At 35.3% G+C, this 23,365-nt stretch overlaps 1 protein-coding gene across 1 annotated transcript in view; it reads left to right on the top strand.

Annotated features, from left to right (window-relative positions):
* DCC (DCC netrin 1 receptor) overlaps nt 1-23,365 on the top strand; it is a 771,692-nt gene that overhangs the window by 692,122 nt on the left and 56,205 nt on the right. Inside the window, exons 25-26 of the mRNA XM_065889420.1 lie at nt 2,995-3,111; nt 17,238-17,393. Coding sequence (XP_065745492.1) covers nt 2,995-3,111; nt 17,238-17,393 — 273 coding nt within the window. The remainder of the gene's footprint in view (nt 1-2,994; nt 3,112-17,237; nt 17,394-23,365) is intronic.

Raw genomic sequence — 23,365 nt, 5'->3', positions numbered from 1 at the left:
GACCAGCAAGCCTGAATAAGCTTCTACCCAGAGAATGAATGAAAGCTTCTTTTGCAGGAACCTCAACAGTCTATAGGTGTTCATTCTTGTAGCTTTGTTCCATACTGGACATCAGGAGGCGAGAAGCACCTCTGCCTCTCACTGGAGGAAATAAAATTGTCTCTCAGCCCTCAGAAGTTTTCGCTAATGATTTCTAGGATTCCTCCTTATTGATTTTTCCCCTTATCATTTATATGCTCAGATGACATTTGGGGTCAGCGAGACAAGTTTTGTTGTCTCTTACTAAGTCTTGAGAAAAGTTTAACTCCAGATAATGGCTGTTTTCTTCAGAATGAGAGGATACTTGTGCCTATTTGTCTTTAATTTGAGGACATACTTGCCAACTCTATAATAACAGGGAAAGTAGCACTCGAAATCCTGTTTGTTAAACTTGACAGTACATGAAGTATTCTCTGTGCTATTGTGGTTAAAAGGACAAAACTCTGATTGGAAGAATTAATATTGTTAAAATGGCCATACTACCCAACACAATCTACAGATTTAATGCAATCCCTGTCAAAATATCCATGACATCTTTCACAGAACTAGAACAAATAATGCTAAAATTTATATGGAACCACAAAAGACCCTGAATTGTCAAAACAATCTTAAGAAAAAGGAACAAAGCTGAAGGTATCAGGCTCCCTGACTTCAGACTATACTACAAAGCTACAGCAATCAAAACAGCATGGTACTGGCACAAAAACAGACACATAGGTCAATAGACCAGAATAAAGAGCCCAGAAATAAACCCACACACCTATGGTCAATTAATCTATGACAAAAGAGGCAAGAATATACAATGGAGAAGGGACAGTCTCTTCAATAAATGGTCCTGGGAAAACTTTACAGCTACATGTAAAATAATGAAATTACATGTCCTCACACCATGTACAAGAATAAATGCAAAATGGATTAAAGACCTAAATGTAAGACCTGAAACCATAAAACTCCTGGAAGAGAACGTAGGCAGAGCACTCTTTTACATAGATGGTAGCAGTATTTTTTTGGACCTGTCTCCTAAGACAAAAGAAATAAAAGCAAAAATCAACAAATGGGACCTAAATAAATTTAAGAGCTTTTTCAGAGAAAAAAAAAATGAACAAACAAATTGACAAAATGAAATGACAACCTACCAAATGAAAGAATATATTTGCAAATAATATTACCAAACAAGGGGTTAATATCGAAAATATATAAACAGCTCATACAGTTCAATATCAAAAAGACAAACAAACAAACAAGCAACCCAATCAAAAAATGGACAGAAGACCTGAATAGACATTTTTCCAAAGAAGACATACAGGTAGCCAATAGGCACACAAAAAGATGCTCAGCATTGCTAATTACTAGAGAAATGCAAATCAAAACCACAATGAGATGTCACCTCACACTTTTCAGAATGGCTGTCATCAAAAATTTACAGATAACAAATGTTGACAAGAATGTGAAGAAAAGGGAACTCTTGTACACTGTAGGTGGGAATGTAAGTTGATGCAGCCACTGTGGAAAACAGCATGGAGGTTCCTCAGAAAACTAAAAATAGAACTGCCATGTGATCCAGCAGTTCTACTCCTGGCTATTTATTCAGAAAAAACCAAAACTGATTTGTAAAGATACATGCACCCAATGTTCATAGCAGCACTATTTACAATAGCCAAGGTATGGAAGCAACCCACATGTCCATCAACAGATGAATGGATACAGATGTGGTATACATATACAATGGAATGTTATTCAGTCATAAAAAAGAATGGAATTCTGCCATTTGCAGCAATGTGGATGGACCTAGAGAATATTATGCTTAGTGAAATGAGTCAGACAGAGAAAGACAAATAGTGTATGATATCACTCATTTGTGGAATCAAAAAAATAAAACAAATGAATGTATATAGCAAAACAGAAACAGACTCACAGATATAGAAAACAAACTAGTGGTTATCAGTGGGAAGAGGGAAGGGCGGAGGGGCAAAATAGGGGAATGGGATTAAGAGATACAAACTACTATGTATAGAATAGGTAAGCAACAAGGATAAATTGTATAGCACAGTGTACTATAGCCATTATTTTGAATAACTTTTAATGTAGTATAATCTATAAAAATACTGAATTACTATGCTGTACACCTGACACTAATATAATATTGTAAATCAACTATACTTCACTTAAGGAAAAAAAAGACCAAACTTCATGTTAATGAATCATATACTTTTTAGTGATATATAGTGTTCAGAATTTCACTTTTATTTTTCAACAGATTTTTATTAAATTTTTAAATATGCATGTATCGCTCTTTCTTATTATTTTTTATGACTCTTTAATATGACATTTTATAGAATTATAATAAATTTGTATAGAGACACCTAGCTGTACTTTTGAAGAATGTAGTTTATTTTCTGTGTTTTTATAATAAGATTTAATGTCTTTGGGGCTTAAGTACAAGTTGCAAAGATTGTGGTAAATTCATACAATTGAATATTATGGAGCTGTTAAAGATTATATTACTGAAAAAACAAAAATTATATTACTGGGGCCTTCCCTGGTGGCGCAGTGGTTGAGAGTCTGCCTGCCGATGCAGGGGACACGGGTTCGTGCCCCGGTCCGGGAGGATCCCGCATGCTACGGAAAGGTTTTTATGTTATTTTATAAAGAAGGCTACAAAACAGTATGTATAGTATAATGTCGTTTTTGAAATAAATATATTAATATATACTCTTGCTTTCACATATACATACATATGCAAAAATTATAAATAAAACAATAATGGTTCTTTCTGGGTAATGAGGTTATGGTAAATTTTATTAATGTTTTTACAATGAGAACATATTGATTGGCTAACAAGAAAAACTAGATATTATTATTTAAAACATCAATGAAATGAAAAAGGCATTGGCGTTCCTGGCTAGAAATGAAGTGTTGCATCATTAACACTCAAGAGTATTGTTGTTCTTTTAGGTCAAGACACAGAAGAAGCAGGGAGCTCCATGTCTACCCTGGAGAGGTCACTGGCTGCACGCCGAGCCACCCGGGCCAAGCTCATGATTCCTATGGATGCCCAGTCCAACAATCCTGGTGAGTAACAATTGGTACCACAATGGAGCAGTCAGGTGCTTTCTGTTTGTATCTTTTCTCTATCAATTATCAAAACCTAATTAAGTTTTCCCTGAACTTTCTGGGCAAATGGACATGATGAAGAAGTAGTAAAATTATATCATTTATATTTGGAAGTTGGAACTTTCCCTCTGTTATTGTTGTATTTGTTGTATGCAATCAAATGATCTGCCTATTGGCAATCACTTGATACATATTTAAGAAAGTATAAGAAATATGAATTGATACAAAAAGAGTTGAAATTTTTGTCATTATTCATCTTATTCTAATGACCACCTTCATGGATTTTCAGACTTAAATAACCTAGTACCCTTGAAACAAATATTGAGATAATCACTTACTACCTCCTTCTTGTTAAAGTTTTCTGTCATACTCGCACATTCACTGAAGATATTAGTATCTGGGAATCACTTCCTTTCCAATTACCTCTATGATCAATCTTGGTAATTACAATATCCATGCAGATAATCCACGTGATAGTAGTTCCTTTATATTCCCTGCAATATTAGCTCTCTCCCACCTCGGTCCATCAATTCCATGTCACACACTGAACCAATAATTGCACCCGCTGCAGAATGTCAGTTTCTATCACCCCTTTCTCTAGCACCGTATTACTTTCTGCCACTTATTTTATTGCCCCCTGGCCAACAATTTTTCAATCCCACTTGGACCTCCAATCCATTAACTCTGCAACCTTCTCATTGTCCCTCATCTTCCTCATGTTTTTACTTCCATCCAAACTCAACTGCCATCCATCATCAGTTATTACCTCCAGTTCCTTGCAAACACCCTCATCTCCCTTGGTTCTTCTTCCCTATCATACTCACCTAAAAAAACTCAACCCTGATTAAGTCAGCTCCTCTACCAACATTGACCGTGTACCCTAACAGCTGAATTTATCTGGAGAAAAACACATAACCTATTCACTGGGTATTTATGACCACAAATCCAAGGTGAGCTGTCATCTATTTGGAAATGCCACTCACTTCTCTTAATCATTCATTGTCTCACTTTAAAAGATGAATGTCTTATATCTATTCTTACTTTTCTGACTCCCGATACCTCTCTTCTTTCCCCACTCCCAGCTAATAAGCATGCTTCTTATATCACCAAGAAAAGAGAAGGATTCAAAATGGCATCCTTATCTACCCATCAAACCGAGTTGATCTGTTTCTCCTCCTATGTAAGGCCAGCTCTTTCCCTTGAGGACATCCATTCGTCCCCACTTAGGGACTCTTCTGTAATTATCCCTTCCCTTTTTTGCATCATCAGTTTTCCTTCCTACTGATAACTCCAATAAGCATATAAACATTATCTCATAACTCCTGTGTTAAAGCATCTTCCCTGGAACCACTTGCCCTTACATCTGAAGCCCATTCCTCCCCTTTCCTGAAAATTTCTTTTAGAAGTTGTCTATACTTACTTTTTCCTCTTTTAGTTTTCCTTATTAGTTTTAATGAATTTCCACAGTCCCTCTACTGAAACCATGGTTGCCAAGATTATCAATAATCTCCACATTTTCTTACCAAATGGTCAATTCTCCAATGCTCAGCGAAATGTGACGTAGCTTCTCACTATTTTTTCCTGGAATGCTTTCTTCACTTGGGTATAGTATTCTAAATGCTCCTGGTTTTCTCCCTATTCCCCTGGCTGCTCCTTTTAAGGACTCCTTAAGTCCTTTACTTATTCCTCCTTTTCTTCCCAGTCTCTAAAAGTCAGAGAGTACCCTAGGGCTCAGACTTCAAGCTGCTGTCTTCTATCTACACTAGCTTCTTAGATGTTGTCATCTAATACCAATGTGCCACTTAAATGCTCACAAATCCCAGATTTTATCCCTAGTTTACTCTCTTCCTGAAATCCACATCAATATCCATATAGAATATTGACTCACCTTCTCCAAATGGCTCTTTAATAGGCAAGCCATGTATGCTCTAAATGGAAATCTTGCCCTTCCATAATTCCCTCTCCCCAACTTCAAACTTGATCCTCCTATTATTTTTCCCATTCAATACATCCACTTTCTGTTCATCCATTTACTCTTGTTAAAAAACTCTAGTTTCATACTTCTTTATCCTGATTTCCTCACATCCCAAATTCAATCTTTCACCAAAATCCTATAGTTCTTGCTTTCAAAACCTGTCCCAAATCTGACCACTCCTTTCCATCTCCACTGTTCTGACCTTATCCAAGCCACTACCATCTCTTATAGATTATAGACTCTAGCTGTAAACCTGTAACTGTTCTCTTTTCTTTAGCTCTTGACCCTCCAGTAAGTTATCTACACGGCAGCTTTTCAATATATGAGTTAGATCATGTTATTTCTCTTGACTTCCCATCACATGTAGAGCAAAATCCAGTGATTTTACCATGTGCTATAAAGCACCAAGTGATCCAGCCTCTGGCATATCCCTCACATTGCCTCCTGCTACTCTTCTCTATCATCTGTTTCAGCCACATAGCTCTCCTCTTTGTTCCTTGGACAAGAACACACATTCCAACTCAGGGACCTTTCAGTTACTGTCCTATTTGTCTGGAATCTCTTTTCGTAGATGTTTACTTGGCTTTTCCCTCATTTTATTCAGGTCTGTATTCAACTGCCACCACCATGAAAGAACATAGACCTTCCCTGACCATTGCCTAATATCATCCTTGGTCGCTCTCAACCCTTTTTATTTCTGCTTCAGTTTTCTTAATTAATGTATATCACTATCCTACTTGGTTTATTGTGTTTGTTTGTTTATTATTTGTTCTCTGTGTTTTAGTGAGCTCTATGAGGGCAGGGATTTTGCCTGCTTTCATCACTTCACATCCTCAACACCCAGAACAAAGGTTGGCACATGGTAGGCACTCACTCGATACAATTTAGACAAATGAACGAACTAATGGTTGTTTCTTTCTACCTACTGTATGTCATGTTTCCTCTGTGTTTCAATATAGCTCTCAATTTTACTATAATAAATGTAAAACCTTACATGGAGTTTATAATAAATGCCAACTGTTCATCTCATGGGGTAATAACTATTCTTATGCCTGTTTTACTAATAAGAGAACTGAGGCTTGGGAGTTTAAGTACCTAGCTTGCAGTCACACAGCAAGTAAGTGGCAGAGCCAGAATTTGGACTCAGAAGGACTGGCTTCAGAGTTCTGCTCTCTTAATCATTATGCTCCCAGCTGCAGTCCTCTGTGAAGCTATTGTCCTTTTTCTTTCATTCCTTTCACCACATAGAGAGACACTGTACACTTAGCTGCTTCTATTTTTTTTTTCCTTCCAGTCACTTTCCTCTTGTAACTAAGTTCTATCTGTGCCAATTTTCTGTAGCTTTCTTCTTAAAGATCATTGTGTTTCAGAATCCTTGTGGGCCTTTCTCTCCCATATATAACTTCCTTATCTAATAAGTTCCCACATCCCATTGATTTTTTTTTTTTCTTCCACAACATCTTTTGAATCCCTGGCTCTATTCCCATTCCCAAGAGTCCTATTTTTATTCTCCTCTTTATGGCCTCACACCTGAACTGTCAAAACAGTTTTAAAATTAATCTTCCTCTCTGTTGTGTCTTCTGGACTTCTTTGTATCCTGCTTGCCAAATTTCTTCCTAAAACAACTTAAATATGGTATTTCACTCCATAAATTTTCCCAATGGCTCCTCACTGCCTTGTAAGAAAAAATGACAAACCCCTCAGCATACCAGATTTAAGCCTACATTTCTAGTTTCCTATTGCTGTGTTAGACGCTTGCCAAGCCAGACTAATCACCAGTCCACAAACATGCATTGCCCTTTATTTGACTTTCCTTCTGGATACCTTTTTTCCTTTAGGAATGACTCGGTAGCTATCTCTAACAAAGTTCTATGCATCTTTCAAAGACCAGAGAGATATTGATGCTTTCATAAATTCTTTCCTCTCTGATTATTCCATCCAGAAATGAGGGCTTCCTTTCTCATGTTTGAATGGCCTTTCTTTTTAACACTTGTGAGGCATTAATTCCACATGGTACTGCTTAGGTATTCAAGTCCAAATTTTCTCTCCTCTAAGAGGTTGTGTATCATGTGATAGGGAGGGAATTTATCTAATTAATCTTCATAGACACACATTGTATAACTCAATACCTAGCACAAAATTGGTACTTGCTAAATATCTGTCAGGACTTCCCTGGTGGTCCACTGGCCAAGACTCCACACTCCCAATGCAGGGGGCCCGCGTTTGATCCAGGGAACTAGATCCTGAATGCTGCAGCTAAGACCTGGCACAGCCAAATACATAAATAAATAGTAAAAAAAAAAAAAAAAAGTTAAATAAATAAATATCTGTCAAATGAATGCCTGGATGAATAAATAAATGTATTATAAGACTGCCTTGTGTATACAAATCAATTCTCACCGCAAAGTAAAGGAGCTGTTACAGTGGAAGATTACTGGACTGAATGTCAATATTATGTCATAGTATCAGGGTGTTTCGTGTTTGGTAATTGCAATCATTGTTGCTTTTGTTGTGGTCATCCATTTACAATGCTTGGTGTCAGTCTATTTATCTCTTGTAAAAATAAAATACAGTGTGTGTGTGTGAAAAACAAAAGAATGCCTTGTGTTTATAACACTCCAGTGTTTTAGGGCTCTTTTTTTTTTAGCAGTAATAGATAAAATAAAATTTCTGGTATACTAAGGGCAGTTAAAGTTGTTTTCATTAGACAAGAAAGGAAATAATGTGATTAGAAAGAAAGAGGAATGAAATGAAATCTAACAAGCATTGAGAACTTCTAAATATTATTCACTTGCTGACTACCTTGCTAATTATCATTTCATTTAATCCTCACAATATTCTTACATGGTGAGATTATCCTGATTTTACAGATGGGAGACAGAGACTCAAGCAGTTTAAGAAACTTACTCCAGGACACAACTGGGCAGCCTATGAGCCTCTATGGTATACTGCTTTTCTAAAGATAAAGATGCCTTATATTATTTATATTCATTTTTTAACATCTTTATTTGAGTATAATTGCTTTACACTGGTGTGTTAGTTTCTACTTTATAACAAAGTGAACCAGTTATACGTATACATATATCCCCATATCTCCTCCCTCTTGCGTCTCCCTCCCTCCCACCCTCCCTATCCCACCCCTCTAGGTGGTCACAAAACACCGAGCTGATCTCCCTGTGCCATGCAGCTGCTTCCCACTAGCTATATCTATAGCAACATGTTCTATGAAATGGTAATTACCAGATAAAATATAAACTACCTGAAGTGTTTTTTAGTTCTTAAAACCCACAGGAAATGGTATTTAATTTCATTGAAGTACAAAGTCTGTTTATTTGTCTAAGAATATACTTCATGGTTGAAAACATTATGTGGTATCTGCTACTTCTCACCCCTGAGCACACTTCACGGCTAAGTAAGCTGATGCCCATGAGAAGCATACCAGCTGATAGCATAGGCAGGAAAAGACCCCGGATATTCTGATTTCCCCAGTCGAGTGTTGTTTCCTACAAAATGGTAGCAAAAAGTGAGTATTGTTACGATGGCCAAAGAATTATTTTAAATGTTTTTCTTACTAAAAATGAAATTAATTACAAGAAATCAGAAGCTTCAGGTATAACTCTCCTTAATTTTTTAAGGATAAGTAAGAGTTATATGCTGGGTTTCCAGGAATCAGACTGAATAGAGATTGGAAAACAGGAGATGTATTAGCAAGTGCCTCAGGAATAACACCTGTGAGGGTAAAGGATGCAGGATTGCTGGGAGGGAGATATTGAACTGATGATGCAGTTTGATGGAGGCCTCAGCTGACCCTGTAGGTTGCTGTGGTGCTGGAATTGTCCTCTGTGTTGTCCCAAATGAGGTGGGAGGGGAGGGGCTGTTCTGTAGTCTTTGATGCAGGCGGCTCCTAGGAAGTAAGGTGTAACCTTGGGTGAGCAACTTCTCTGCTGAGAGCAATTCTGGAGAGATGTAGATTTTCTTACAGTTTCAGGATTTTATTACTCGATGGAACCTAACTATTTGTTTGGCCTTGGAAAGATTCCCTTTCCATTTTCAACCTGTGTTTTCTTTTTCTGTAAAATACAGGAGAGGTGAGGAATCAGAACTAGGAAATATGTAGACGGAAGCGGATACCCTGTAAGATCACATCAGTTGTACAGTTTTAATAATTTACTGTATGAGAGTTTTGCTGGGTAAAAGCCTCTTGAATTCCTTTTTTTTTTTTCAGTTTTTTCTTTCCTAGTAAATATTTGAGGGAAAACTGTAAAATTCGCCTTTAAAAAAAAGAAATCTCAAAAAGTTAAACTAGAGGCTATTAAAAAGACTGAGGCAAAGAAAAGCATACAGTTTTGCTTTGGGGATAGCTTGGATGCTGCTATGGCTACTGGTTTGGGGGCTTTCTAGAACATTCACTATGAGCGTCAACTCTTTTTTTTCCCCGTTCCCACTATCTGCTTTAATCACTTGACTGCAGAACTCAAACTCAAACAAAGAAGCTATTGAAAAGTAAAATAAAGCCGCATGAGGAAAAAGCAAGATTTTAAAAACTGGAATTCTCTTAGCTTGAGGTGCTGTATTACCAGAGGTTCTCTTGTGCACAGACGGACACTGGGAGAGACTGGCCTATGAAAGGCCAGTTTCCTAACCTCTGAAATATTTGATTTCAAATCAGAATCTTTGTCTGACCGTTACATACGTGGTGTGAGAAGCCAGTGTCTTAAGACTGGTCCCAGCTCAATGGGCTTCTGGAACATTTATTCCTTCACCTTGTGGATTCCCGCATCTGACGAAGAATGCTTCCTTAAGAGTAATAAGTGCAAACAATTCTTTTAGTACCATAAACACAAGTGCATACAAATTTTCAGCTCTTCAGAACTGTGGGAGCAGTGGCAAGGTGCAGAAAGTTCAGAGCTCATTTAAATTTGCATTAGAAATGATATCATTACCTAGTATATGTTTCCAACCAATATTTGATAACTTTATTAAGATCAGTTTTTATTCTTTGAGTCTTGAACGTTATATTTCATTCCTTCTGTTACTGTGAATTTCTGCAGAAGGACTATTTTTTATATATCCCTATAATTCCCACAGTGCTGTGTAAATGACTTTGTATAACAGTTGTTACTAAATATGGGTTGAAAGCACAGAGGCTGTTTCTTGATAGTTCTACAAGCAAATGATTTTTATGTAAAGTTTGTTGATTAGTAATTCCACTGGATTACTGGATTAATTCCACTGGATATCCAAATCAGCAGGTCAGTAAGATTGTGCAGACACGGTCAAAACATGGCCTTTAAGTTCAAGATGGTACATATGAGGAATACAGAATTGTGTTTGTAGGGAGGATTTTACAAGGCAAAAAATAGCTTGGTTATCAGAGATATAGGAATAATCCAGAAGGGACCTGACAAAGAGTTGGTGGAAGAATTTTGAATGATGGAGTACAAAAGGTACTCTAGCTTTTAGAAAGTTTTCCTAGAGCAATATGAAAAATAAAAACTCCGTTGCTTTTTTTTTTAAGTATAGTTGATTTACAATAGTGTGTTAGTTTCAAGTGTATAGCAAAGTGATTCCGTTTTTTATAGACTATTTTCCATTATAGGTTATTACAAGATATTGAATATGATTCTCTGTGTTATACAGTAAATCCTTGTTGCTTACATACTTTACGTATAGTAGTTTGTATCTGTTAATCCCACACTCCTAATCTGTCCCTCCCTCCCTCTCCCCTTCGGTAACTATAAGTTTGTCTTCCATGTCTATGAGTCTGTTTCTGTCCTGTATATAGATTCATTTGTATTATTTTGAGATTCCACATATAAGTGATATCTTGTAGTATTTGTGTTTTTCTGTCTGACTTACTTCACTATGTATAATGTTCTCTAGGTCAGCCATAAAAAAATGAAATATTGCCATTTGCAGCGACACGGATGGACTGGAAGATTCCTCACTTTTTCAGATTTATGTCACCCAATTCTTCCTTAATTCCTAACATCTTAGAGGTTTCTACAGCAAAATGCACTATCTTTTCTTCCAGGATCTTTCTCATCTGAGTCAAGTCTTTTGGGCGGTCTGGGGTAACTTGTAAAAGATTAAAGCAGATGGGCTCACAGTGTCCTGGGAAAGTCACTGGTCTGCAGAGAAGGAAGCTGTGTGATGCCTCAAGCTCATCTCAAAGGAGTCCTCTAGCCCCAGATCAGAGTCTCCTTTTCCTGCAGTCTCATCTGTCTGATGTCCTTGGTGTCAAAATGTACTCTCAGATGTTCACAACTATTTCACATTTCTGGACTTCAGAGCCATATCTCATTTGAGAAGTGAGTGAAGGCTGCAGGAGGCTGTAAGGGTCTTAAGGTTCCCTGCTCACATTTGCTCTTAGGACGTTTTCATAGCTGCCCTGTGGCAGTCACTAGTGCAGTCACCTCCACATCGTATCTCATCTTGTAAAGTGTGCGAAGACCACATGAAAAGTGGGCTGGCTGGATAGATTTAGATAAACTAAGAGCCTTCCCTTAGCTCCTAAATGACAGAACCAGGATTTGAACCAGGTTGATTTTATAATCATAATTCCAGTTATTTTCTTCCTCCGGAGAAAGAACTTTTCTTTCTAATCTCATAAATCTTACAGTGTCGTACTTCCCTCAGGTTCAAATTTGAGTTAAAAAAACAATATTTAGTTTCCTCTAACTTAATGTACTCCTCTTTCAAATGTAAGATGGTATTTTTTAATAGAACGAATTAGCATTTTAATAGAACTATAATGGCAATAATTGTCAGTATCTTTGGAAAAGTTTGGCTTATATTTTAAGTGGTCATATTTTTTAAACTTTTACTTATTTTTAAACAGTTTTATTGAGATATAACTATATATATATATATATAACTGTACGTATTTAATTTATACAAATCTACTAAGTTTAGATATATGCATACACCCATGAAACCATCACCATAATCAAAGTCATAGACATATAAGAAGGTTGTTTTAACAGTACTTCCTATTGAATGGTATTCAGCTCAGTCTTGGGGCACATCTATAGGAACCCAGCAGATTAATATCAATAACCCATATTTCCACAGTGCTGACTCCTGACCCCTCACCCTGCTGCACTTCCGTGTGGATAATCTCTTTAATCCTCAGAACCACACCATAAAGTTGGTACCATGATCATCTCCACTTTACAGATGAGAAAACCAAGAAACAGAGAGCATATATACCCTCTCAAGTGAATGTATAGTCATCCACTACTGCATAACAAATTACCCCCAAAATGTAACAACATAAAACAGCCATTTATTTTTTTTCAACAGCTTCTGAGGGTCAGGAATACAGGAGTGATTTAGCCAGGCAGTTCTGCCTCAAGACATGACTCCTCGCTTCCTCCAGAGTGAATTATCAGAGAGAGAGAGAGAGAGAGAGAGAAAGAGAAAGAGATAGAGAGAAATCTCATTTAACCTAATTTTGGAAGTGACATACCATCACTTCCGTTGCATTCTTTGGTCACCAGACCAACCCTGGTGAAATGTGGCAGGAAACACCAATAGGGATGTGAAGACATGAGGAGAGAATCAGTGGGAGGTATCTTAGATACTGGCTGTGACATTTATTCACTACCAAGTGGCAGAACTGGATAGTGAACCCAGGCAGTTTGACCTCAGTTTGGGCTCTTTACCACTATGAGCAGATACTGACACACCATTGTAAAGCAATTATACTCTAATAAAGATGTTTAAAAATTTTTTTTAAAAATAACTGCAGAACACATCATCGTGAATGTTCAGTATTTTCCTAAAGGTGGAGGTTGTGGATACTTGTGGCGGCCATCCAGTGACAATTGCTTGTTAAAGGACACCTGAAAATGTGAAGGAAATTAGAATATTTATCAAGGGCTATGGACACTACATTTCCAAATAGTCCAGAGTATATATAGGCCATTGCCAATATAAAGAGATGCTAAAGAGAAGCCGAATGAGAAATATTTGACTTAAACTCTTTGCACTTCAAAATATTATCTTTACTCTTCTGTTTGTCCACCTCTCCTCCTCAACAAATCTCTCAAATCTGTCAAGTATCATGGTGAGAAATCTCTACAGAGAGCTTTATTTCTTAAAATTGTAGCTTTAAAAATAAAATCTCTACTTTAGATTTCCTATCAGTCATGTTTAGTGCTAACATTTTTTAAAATGTTGTAAAAGTTTTTGAATATCAACATGCCCTGTTCAGGGCACTAACTAATTTGGTGAGGGAATTTCCACTTGAAAAATCTTCGTGTGTCAGTATGACATGTAAATTCAATTGTCAGCAAGCTGTGTCAGAACAGATTTCTAGTCATAGTCGGCCACAAAGCAGAGATTTATTGAAAATGCTTGATGATATCGCTCTCTGAGCTGTTTTACATAAACAGAGCAGTGCAGTGAATGCCTTGAATTGTAGTGTGAGGGTGTGTGTATGTGTGTGTGTTTCTGGCTCTCAAAACTGACATGTAGAGGGAAAATACCAAAATGCACTTCAATACACAGTGTTGGATCCAACTTATTTCCGAATGATTAGTTTCACAAAAACAGTTTTATAAGTAAGGGTAGATGTCTGTGCCGTTTTAGAAATGAATCATGCATCAAAATACTTCAAAACCAAAGCTTTGGAATACTGACTATTCTATTTCATGTCAGGGTATAGAAGAATGAGAATTTCTGAGGTGCAGAGACATACAACCGATTTATTATTTTTTAAAGAACTTTTATTATTTGCAAACCTTTTGTACCCAGGTCAGTAGTCAAAATGCAAAACTCATGAAAAGTAAAATTTCTTTTCTTCAGTAATGACAGACTTGGAGCTGGAATATAAATTTAGTCTCTTGGGTCTCTCAGCTTTCTAACTTATACAGAATCTGTGGCTTGCCAAATTATTTTATGTTTCTCTATTCAAATTTATTCAGCTCGAAACAGGAGATATTTATGACATTTTTTTTCTAAATGTATTCTAAAAGATTGGTTAAATTCACATAACAGTATTGATTAGAAAGGTGCGCAATTTGTCAAGTGGGTGCCTTCCACATCTAAAGGAGACTATCATTGTCACATTTATTTATGAGTAAAAATTGTCAACACAGGAAAGGCTTTGCAATTTGGCAGTCAACCTTAATGACTATGCAGTGATCTCATTTTGATCAGTAAGATGTGTGAATTCATTAAATTAACTGCTTCAGAGACAGATTTTGAGTTATATGAATACGGACTTTACGTTATTATATGACTCTTATTTACAAATTATTCAACTCTATTATTATTATCATTATTATTACTATAGTAACAGAGTAACCATACACATCAGGATACTAAATAATACATCAACCATGTAAAAAATCTCCAATGGGTTAAAATGACAGATTTCTAAATATTACTTCTAGAAAATCTTTCTTATTAACTCACTTGAAAAATATGAAGTATCTCCAGCACCATACTTTGACAGACACAAAGACTATAAACTTATAACCTTTTCCTTTGGGGAATTTATAATTATTTTGGCTAGTATCTGATTTGAATTTCTGATTCTTTTTAAAAGTTTCCTTGTCATTTTATTTCTTTTCCCTTTTCTAAAGTCTGTTCATATGTTTGTATAGCCACAATTTACTCTTTATAAAATATTTTATAGATTATAAAGCATCTTTATTTATGATGCTATATATCATTTAATAATCTCAGTTTTTCATTCGAGTCCTCCCAAAAATAATTTAGAAAAGCTTTGTATCACCACACACAGTTTTAACTTAACATTTACAATATTATAAGTTAAGTATCTGTGAAATATGTAATTTTTCTGGTATTCCACTCTTTCAAATAAAGCCAAAAGTATAAAAATACCATAGCAATATGATACCCACATCATCCATTTACAAAATACATGAAGAAGCTCCCTTTTACAGAGAAAAGTTGTATCACTCATTTTTTCCTTGAACTAGTACCTACAATTCACTTTCCCCACAGAATATACAGTTGTCATCTGTTTTTATGACTATCTTTGATCGATCATCTATCTTATTTCTTTGAAACATAATATTTTTATAAACTGAGATGTTAGATTTATATTATAAACTTACGTGACCACAAGTTTTTAACTGCTAATTATTTTTCTTCTCGGTGTGTTAACATTACAATTAGTATTTCTGCACAATTGTATATAAAATAAGATTGTATTAGAATTCTATCACTTAATGACATGAAAGATGCTTCTTTTGTACAACTAGTGCATGTATTCATGGATGAACATTACTTACTGCATAAATTCTATTCCGATGTTTTCTCTTTTTGATCTAAACGTTGAGAAACCTTGTTTGCATTAAGTATGAGCAAGTGCAATAACAATGAGATTTTTATAGCAATTATTCAAAGATTCAAACTCCTTCCAAATTACATGCCAGAATTATTCTGTGAACTCTCATACAAAGTTACTTTTAATAGTATTTCAGTAAACAACTAGATAATGTCTTCCTTCAGTTTTTCTGGAAGTAAAAGTTTTAGAAACTACCTAAATTTCAAAGGTATTTATTACTCATTCAAGTTACTTACTTTCTAATTTTCTAGGAGATACAACAGTAAAAAGCTTTACTAAGACTGACAAAGTAATTATAAAATACATATGCAGATTTTTTTCACTTAGAGGTACTTTGTGTAATACAATATACTAAGACAGGATTGGAAACATTGAAATATCACTTACATCTTTACTAACATAATTTTTTGAAAAAATGTTTTATCCCATTAAATAATTAATATGTATTTTTATTCGATTCAGATAAAACAACCATTACTTAACCAACTGAAAAAAGAGTTAGTCTTCATTGTCAAACCAGTCAGTCAAAACTTTTTATCTGAAAAAAAGCCAACTTCCTTTTTCAATTAAACATGTTAATAGGCACTTTAAGAAGTGTTATAAATAAACTGAAAAATAAATTCTCGAATGCAGTTTTAAGAGCTAGTTTACTAGAAGCAGTCTTTTTATTTTAAAGTGTTATGTATTTAATGTAATTAATCTGCATTTTTAAGTTAAAATGTTTTTAAAATCTGTTTCTAACAATAGTGCAAGATAATCTGTATCTTGATGAAATTACTTTCGTAAGAGGGATGTAATTTAAAAAAAAAAGATTTTCCTTTGGTAAATGTACACTGCTGTGCATGCTGAACTCCAGCAATTGACATTAGGGTATAATTAAATAAAAAATCAAGTATATAACAGAAATAACTTCATTAATTTTATACACAGAAATATACTGTTGAAATTGATCATACCAGTAGCTAGCTTAATTTTTATTTTTAGTTAATGAGAGGTAGAGAATACTAAACATTTTATAACATGGAGATTGACTACACTTAGAGTAAATATTTCATAATAAGATATAATTGAACAGATATTTGAATAATGGAATGGAACAATGCTCACTAAACCTAGAAAATATTGTGTAAGATATCATCTGTGGGTTTAAGTTCAATATAACTTAAAACATGTTTGGTATTCACAGAAAACATTCAGTTGCATTTAAATTAATGTGTCACTAAGTTGTACTACTATTTTGGCTGTTTGAAAGTATTTTCTTTCTATTTAAATATAAATCGTTTGTGTGATTATTTAGACTATAACTTGCTATTCTCTCTCCAGACTATAGATCTCCAAAGCATTACATTTTTTCACGGAATTAATAGAAAATTCCCATTTTCTTAGCCCACTCTATATAATATATTCCATTTCTGAACAACACAGAATTTCTAATGTCATCATTCTTGCCTAGGAGAAAGACTAAAACAAAAACTAAACTAAACTAAATAAAAGCCAGGAAGCCTTAAGATGGCTTTATGATGGCTGATGAATCATTTCCTTGTTTGAAACCATGAAAAGTTTTAAACCTCAGGGTAATGCTCCCTGGTAAGATTCTTAAAGAGTGAGTTATCTCTTCTGAGCTAAGAAAGGGACTTTCTGGAAAGAGAGGTAAGTAAAGGAACCTACATGGTACTGTGAAGACGTGCATGGATTTGAAGATGTGAAAATGTAGCCGTTTCCTTTTTGCTTGTTAGGTGCATACATAGAATTATACATACTAACGATAACATCTTTGTTTTGCAGCTGTCGTGAGTGCCATCCCTGTGCCAACCCTAGAAAGTGCCCAGTACCCAGGAATCCTTCCATCGCCCACGTGTGCTTACCCCCACCCGCAGTTCACCCTCCGGCCTGTGCCGTTCCCTACACTGTCAGTGGACCGAGGTTTCGGAGCCGGAAAAAGTTAGTGTATTGCATTTTCCGTTCTTTTTACTAAGAACAAATGAATAATACCAAGGATGTCTTGTCAAGTGTGTACCATTTTGGTGTTTTTATCCTTTGGAAAAATTGATATACTTATGACCTGTGTACTAGAATTTTCTTTTCCAGCATCGTCTGTTTTTTTGGACCCTATGTACATGCTTTTGGACTGATTTTCTAGGAGTCTTTCCATAGTCCATTGCACTGACAGTGTGGGGAGTCATGGGGAAACAAAGATTAACTGCTTCAGTAAAACAGTGATGTGATGGGTGCTTGAAATTAATTTGTTCTGTTAACTGGGAAGTTAATAAGCAAGTGACTGTCCTCCAACATTCTTATTTAAGTGTCTGTTGGTTATAACTAAAGATGTCTCATTGATTTTCCTTATAACCAATAACTGTATGAAAGCTCTCTTTATTAAATCAGTTCAGCGATACATTTTCATCTTTAAGAAATAGTTGCTGGAAATGAAAAATTCCCAGAGTGGTATTTCATCTGTTTTTATGTATGTGTTTTTCCAGTTTTAATGAGATATAATTGACATTTAACATTGTATAAATTTAAGGTGTACAAAATGTTGATTTGATACACTTATGTATTGCAAAATGATTACCACCATAACCTTAGCCAACATCCCCATCATGTCACATAATAAGCATTTCTTTTTTGTAATAAAAATATTTAAGAGCTACTCTCTTAGCAACTTTCAAGTGTATAATACAGTATCATTAACTATAATCACTATGCTGTACATTAGATCCCCAGAACTTATTCATCTTATAAGTGGAAGTTTGTACTCTGACCAATATCTCCCTTCTTCTCTCAACCCCCAGCCCCTGGTGAACATAATTCTAGTTTCTATTTCTACGAGTTTGGCTTTTTTAGATTCCACATATAAGTGATGTTATATAATGTATGTCTTTCTCTGTCTGACTTATCTCATTCAGCATGATGTCCTCAAGGTCTATCTATGTTGTTGCAAATGGCTGGATGTCCTTCTTTCTCAGGGCTGAATAAGATAGATAGATAGATAGATAGATAGAGATGTAGATGATATAGATATAAATATAAATATAGATAGATACACATCTCACATCTTCTTTACCCATTCATCCTGGACATAAACTTAGCTTTTTCATTGTTTTGGCTATTGTGAATAATGCTGCAACAAGCACAGGAGTGCAGATATCTCTTTGATATCCTGATTGCCTTTGGCTACACCCAGAAGTGGGATGACTGGATCATATGATTGCTCAATTTTTAATTTCCTAAGGAACTTCCATACTGTTTTCTATAGTGGCTGCACTCATTTATATTCCTACTAACAGTGCAAAAGTGTTTCTCTTTCTGCACATCCTTGCCAAGACTTGTTATCTCTTGTTTTTTTTATTTTAGCCATTCTAATAGATGTGAGGTGGTATCTCATTGTGGTTTTGATTTGCATTTCCCTAATGATCAGTGATGTTGAGCACCTTTTCATCTATCTGTTGGTCTTTTATATTCCCTCTTCGGAATAATATCCATTCAGTTCCTCTGCCCATTTTTTAATCACATTGTCTTTTTGCTATTGAGTTGTATGTGTTCTTTATATATTTTGTATATTAACCACTTATCAGATGTTTGATTTGTAAGAATTTTCTCCCCTTACCTTTTCATTTTCTTTCTTTGTAGAAGCTGTTTAATTTGATGTAGTTCCACTTGCTTATTTTTGCTCTTGTTAGCTTTGCTTTTGGTGTCCAATCAAAAAAATCATTGCCAAGACCAATGTCTAAGTTTTCTTTCAGGAGTTTTACAGTTCCAGGTCTTATGTTCAAGCCTTTAATCCATTTTGAGTTTATTTTTGCGGATGGTACCAGATAGGGGTACAGTTTTATTCTTTCACATGTGACTATCCAGTTTTCCCACCACCATTTATTGAAGAGACTCTTCTTTCCCCATGATATATTATTGGATTCCTTGTTAAATATTAGTTGATTTTTATATGTGGAGATTTATTTGGGCTCTCAATTCTGTTCCATTGGTCTGTGTCTGTTTTATGCTAGTACTATACTGTTTTAATTGCTATAGTTTTGTGGGATAGTTTGAAATCAGGAACTTTGATGCCTCCAGCTTTGTCCTTAGGATTGCTTTCAGCTATTCAGAATTTCATACAAATTTTAGGATTTTTTTCTCTATTTCTGTAAAAATGACATTGGAATTACAGTAGGGATTGCGTTGAATATATAGATGGCTTTGGGTAGTAATTTTAACAATATTAATTCTTCCAATCCATGAACACAGTCTATCTTTCCATCTTTTGTAGCTTGTTCAATTTCTTTCATCAAAGTCTTTCATCAAAGTCTTCTTTCATCAATTTCTTTCATCAAATATTAATTCTTCCAATCCATAAACACAGTCTATCTTTACATCTTTTGCAGCTTATTCAATTTCTTTCATCAAAGTCTTGTAGTGTTCAGTGTAGAGCTCTTTCGCCTCCTTGGTTAAATTTATTCCTAAGTATTTTGTTCTTTTTGATGCTATTGTAAATGAGATTGTTTTCTTAATTTCTCTCTCTGATAGTTTGCTGTTAGCATATAAAAATGCAACTGATTTTTGTATATTGATTTTGTATCCTGAGAGTAGTATTTCATTTGTTTCAAGGAATGTAGGAATGGAGAAAGAATCTCAAGCTATTATATATACCCTGGTGATTTTTCCTGTGCCATTTGTTTTGTTTTTTTTCCTTCAAGCACAGCATTTTAAAATCTATTTTATGGCATTCTTCTCCTTGTTACGAACGGGTGACTCAGCAGCTCCTGTGAGATGGGATATTTCATAATAGATAAGATGGTAACAGCAATAAAATATATTTGTGGGGTAGCTATATTTTTTCCAACTCAACAGGGACAGCTCTAAGAAATCATAAATCGTCTAGATGTAACAAGGTTAGAATTAAAAGGCATTAGGAATCTACCAAGAGATAATTATATTTATTTTTCTTTTTCTCACTGCACATCATGTCTAGAGAATAGAGTTGTGTGCAGAAACTCGAAGAACAAAGCCCCCCAAACCATACTGAAGGAATTTAAATACGAAAGGTGTGACAAGTCCAACAACCCAAAATTTCCGAATCCCCAGACAACTAGGACGATGATTCCAGTCAAAGAATTCAGAACCCACAAGTCCCTTCTTCAACTTCTGAAATGAACTGTCCCCAACAGAAAAGAGAGGTTTATAGTTTTAGTTTGGTTTACTGCTTTCTTTTGATTTCATTTATATTCTCTAACTTTAAAAGAAAGTGTAAGAATGGCTTTTATCAGTTCATTCCAGCAAGACTGAGACAGCCAAAGTTCACTACTTTGTTTAAAACTAGCAATTAGCTATTTTATTCATGGGTGTTCCTGTAGATTCTTTTCCATTTTTAAAAGCATCATCTCCTTCGGAAAATCCAGCATCCCATTTACTCTTTGATTCCAAAAGTTAAATTTCAGTGAAAAAAATAAAAACAATAAATGAGCTAGTATAAAATTTGTTTTCATCTGTGGTTAAGGACCACAGATTTGTTTATATCTGTGATTAGTCTCATGGACCACTCTGGTGCAAAATTTTGATTGTGGGGAGGCTGTGCATATCTGGGGTCAGAGGGTGAATCTCTGTATGTTCCACTCAATTTTGCTAGGAGCCTAAAAACTGCTCTAAAAATTAAGGTCTATTAGAAAGAAAGAAAGAAAAAAGAGAGAGAGAGAGAAGGAAGGGAGGGAGGGAAGAAGGAAGGGAGAAAAATTTAGTCTCCTTAGTAGATTTTTTATTTTGTTAATTTATTTAAAAGTAAGGATTATTAAATAAATTTAATTATGTAACTATTACATAATATATAATACAAACATAAAATAGATGATATAACTATTATAGAAAGTTATGCAAATAAAAGATTCTTAACAGAATTCTTAGTTTAATAATTCTTGACTCTCATCTAAAATTAAAAGGCATAGGCATTCTACTCCTGGCCAAGATTTCACATGTTTTTAAAATATATACTCAGTCATTCTTCAAGTATTTTTTGACCAAAGCTGTGTGAAATGCAAAAGGTATAGGAACTAATATGTGTTTCTAAGTGCTTGCTTAGAAAAGAAAAAAAAACAACGCATCCTCTTTTCTAGGAAACTAAATATTCTCTAAATCACTGTCAGAAACAGTTAACTTCCAGTCATTCAGTATCAGTTTCTAAATGCCTTGGAGAACACTAAACATCCCTGTTCTCTCTCAAGCAGAAAACATTTCATGCCTCTGGCTGGAGATGTCTTATTAGTCACCTTGAAAAACAGTGAAAGGCACACACAGGAAACGAAGCATTTGACTGTGTGAAATGGGGCAACTCTCCTTCCTCAAAAGTTATCAGAAAGACCTTTGACTTTGAGAGATGAATCACTAAAACTCTGCCCCCGAAGACTGCTGCTTTCTGAAGACACAAATAAAGCTGAATTTCTCCCCTCCCATAAGGAAAGGAAAGATATAGGTTAAAGTACATTTGCATAACACATATTTGGTGATCCATGGATAAAGCTTTATACAGTCATGATGGACAAATCTTTCCTCTTCCTACTAATGCACTGCAGTTCTGCTCTTAGCCTCAATAGGCAAAGTAACTGGCCTTTGGGGGACACGGAAAAGTGCTATATTTTGAAAACTTCAAATAATCATCTTGAGGCCTCATTTCTACAAATCAGTATAAAATCAGCGCCCCCACTTCCTCATTTTTGAAACAGGTACTAGAGAAGAGTAGATGATTTCCACTATTGTTTTCAGTGTCCGCACGGTCTTGGTGAGAAAGCTGGTCAACTTTATCCATGTTATTTTTCTGCCCCGCCTCTCCGCCAAATTGGAAATCAATTAACAAATGGAACTTGACCTAAATAAGATCAGCACAGTAGAGTTCATGAATTTTTCTCTCGGGTCTTTTAAAAAAATCCCAACTGTGAGGAATTGGGGTTACTTAAGATTATTGCACGATCTTGTTCTTCTGAGATTAATGAGTGAATTATGTTCCTAAAAATGTTCGAGTCTTAAAGTGTCTTTGCTTAGAGTTATGAGTGCTGTATTTCTTTCAAATATTGCAATTTTAGATGGAAGAAAAATCCTCATTTCCATTTTTGCAATAGTTTTGCCAGTTATTCCATAGCAATTATTTATGTGTTGACATTAATTATTAAAAGTGCCTTGAGATTTGACTCTGCTGTGTAATTGTATGCTATTTGTACAATGCATTCCTACTATTTCATCATTTGAAAAGGAGTGCCTTGCCAGTACATATTTGCTTCTCACTTTAGTGTCTGAATTGCAGGGAAGCTGCACTTCGTGGGTGAAAGGAGGTTTTCTTTGCTTTTAGAGCTCTTAGTACAGCTAAATATCATGTCACAGAGCAAATCTGTTTCACATAGGTGTCCTGAAGCTGGCACCTGAACTGGCCAAACGGGCTCATCTGAAATGAGAGCTTTTCCAGTGGAGCAGTTGCTGTTGTGTTTGTCTGAGTGTGTTTTCACTGCCTTAGATGTCAGCCATTTCTAAAAGGCATTTTTTTTTTTGCTCTATGTAAAATATAAGCATTATGAATTGTCTATGGAAAACCTGTACCTTGTCCATTGTATTAGGTATAAGCAAAATTAACGTTTTGAACAAAACAAAAACAGTCCCTTATGCATTACTGATACATTCAGTGTTGAGGCTGGACCCTCCCATTCCACCTAGCACATTGCATTAGGCACGTTCCTTTTCACTATGTGGTGCTAAGTATTGATTTTGCTAAAGAGCTGGTCCATTGATATCAAGGCACCATTACTTCTCTCAAAGTCAAGAACCACATTGTGATGTTCCCAGTGGGAATCATGGTGGCCAACTGAAAACTTGGGAATGGAGGACTAGGCATGCACAGCATTTTTATTTTCAAATATGCTGAAGAGAAGAAAAATGGGAGTTCC

The sequence above is a fragment of the Phocoena phocoena genome, chromosome 13 (assembly GCF_963924675.1).
Source record: "Phocoena phocoena chromosome 13, mPhoPho1.1, whole genome shotgun sequence".
Classification (NCBI taxonomy): Eukaryota; Metazoa; Chordata; class Mammalia; order Artiodactyla; family Phocoenidae; genus Phocoena; species Phocoena phocoena.
The sequence above is the reverse complement of the archived record's forward strand: the minus strand, read 5'-3'. Positions and strand labels throughout refer to the sequence as shown.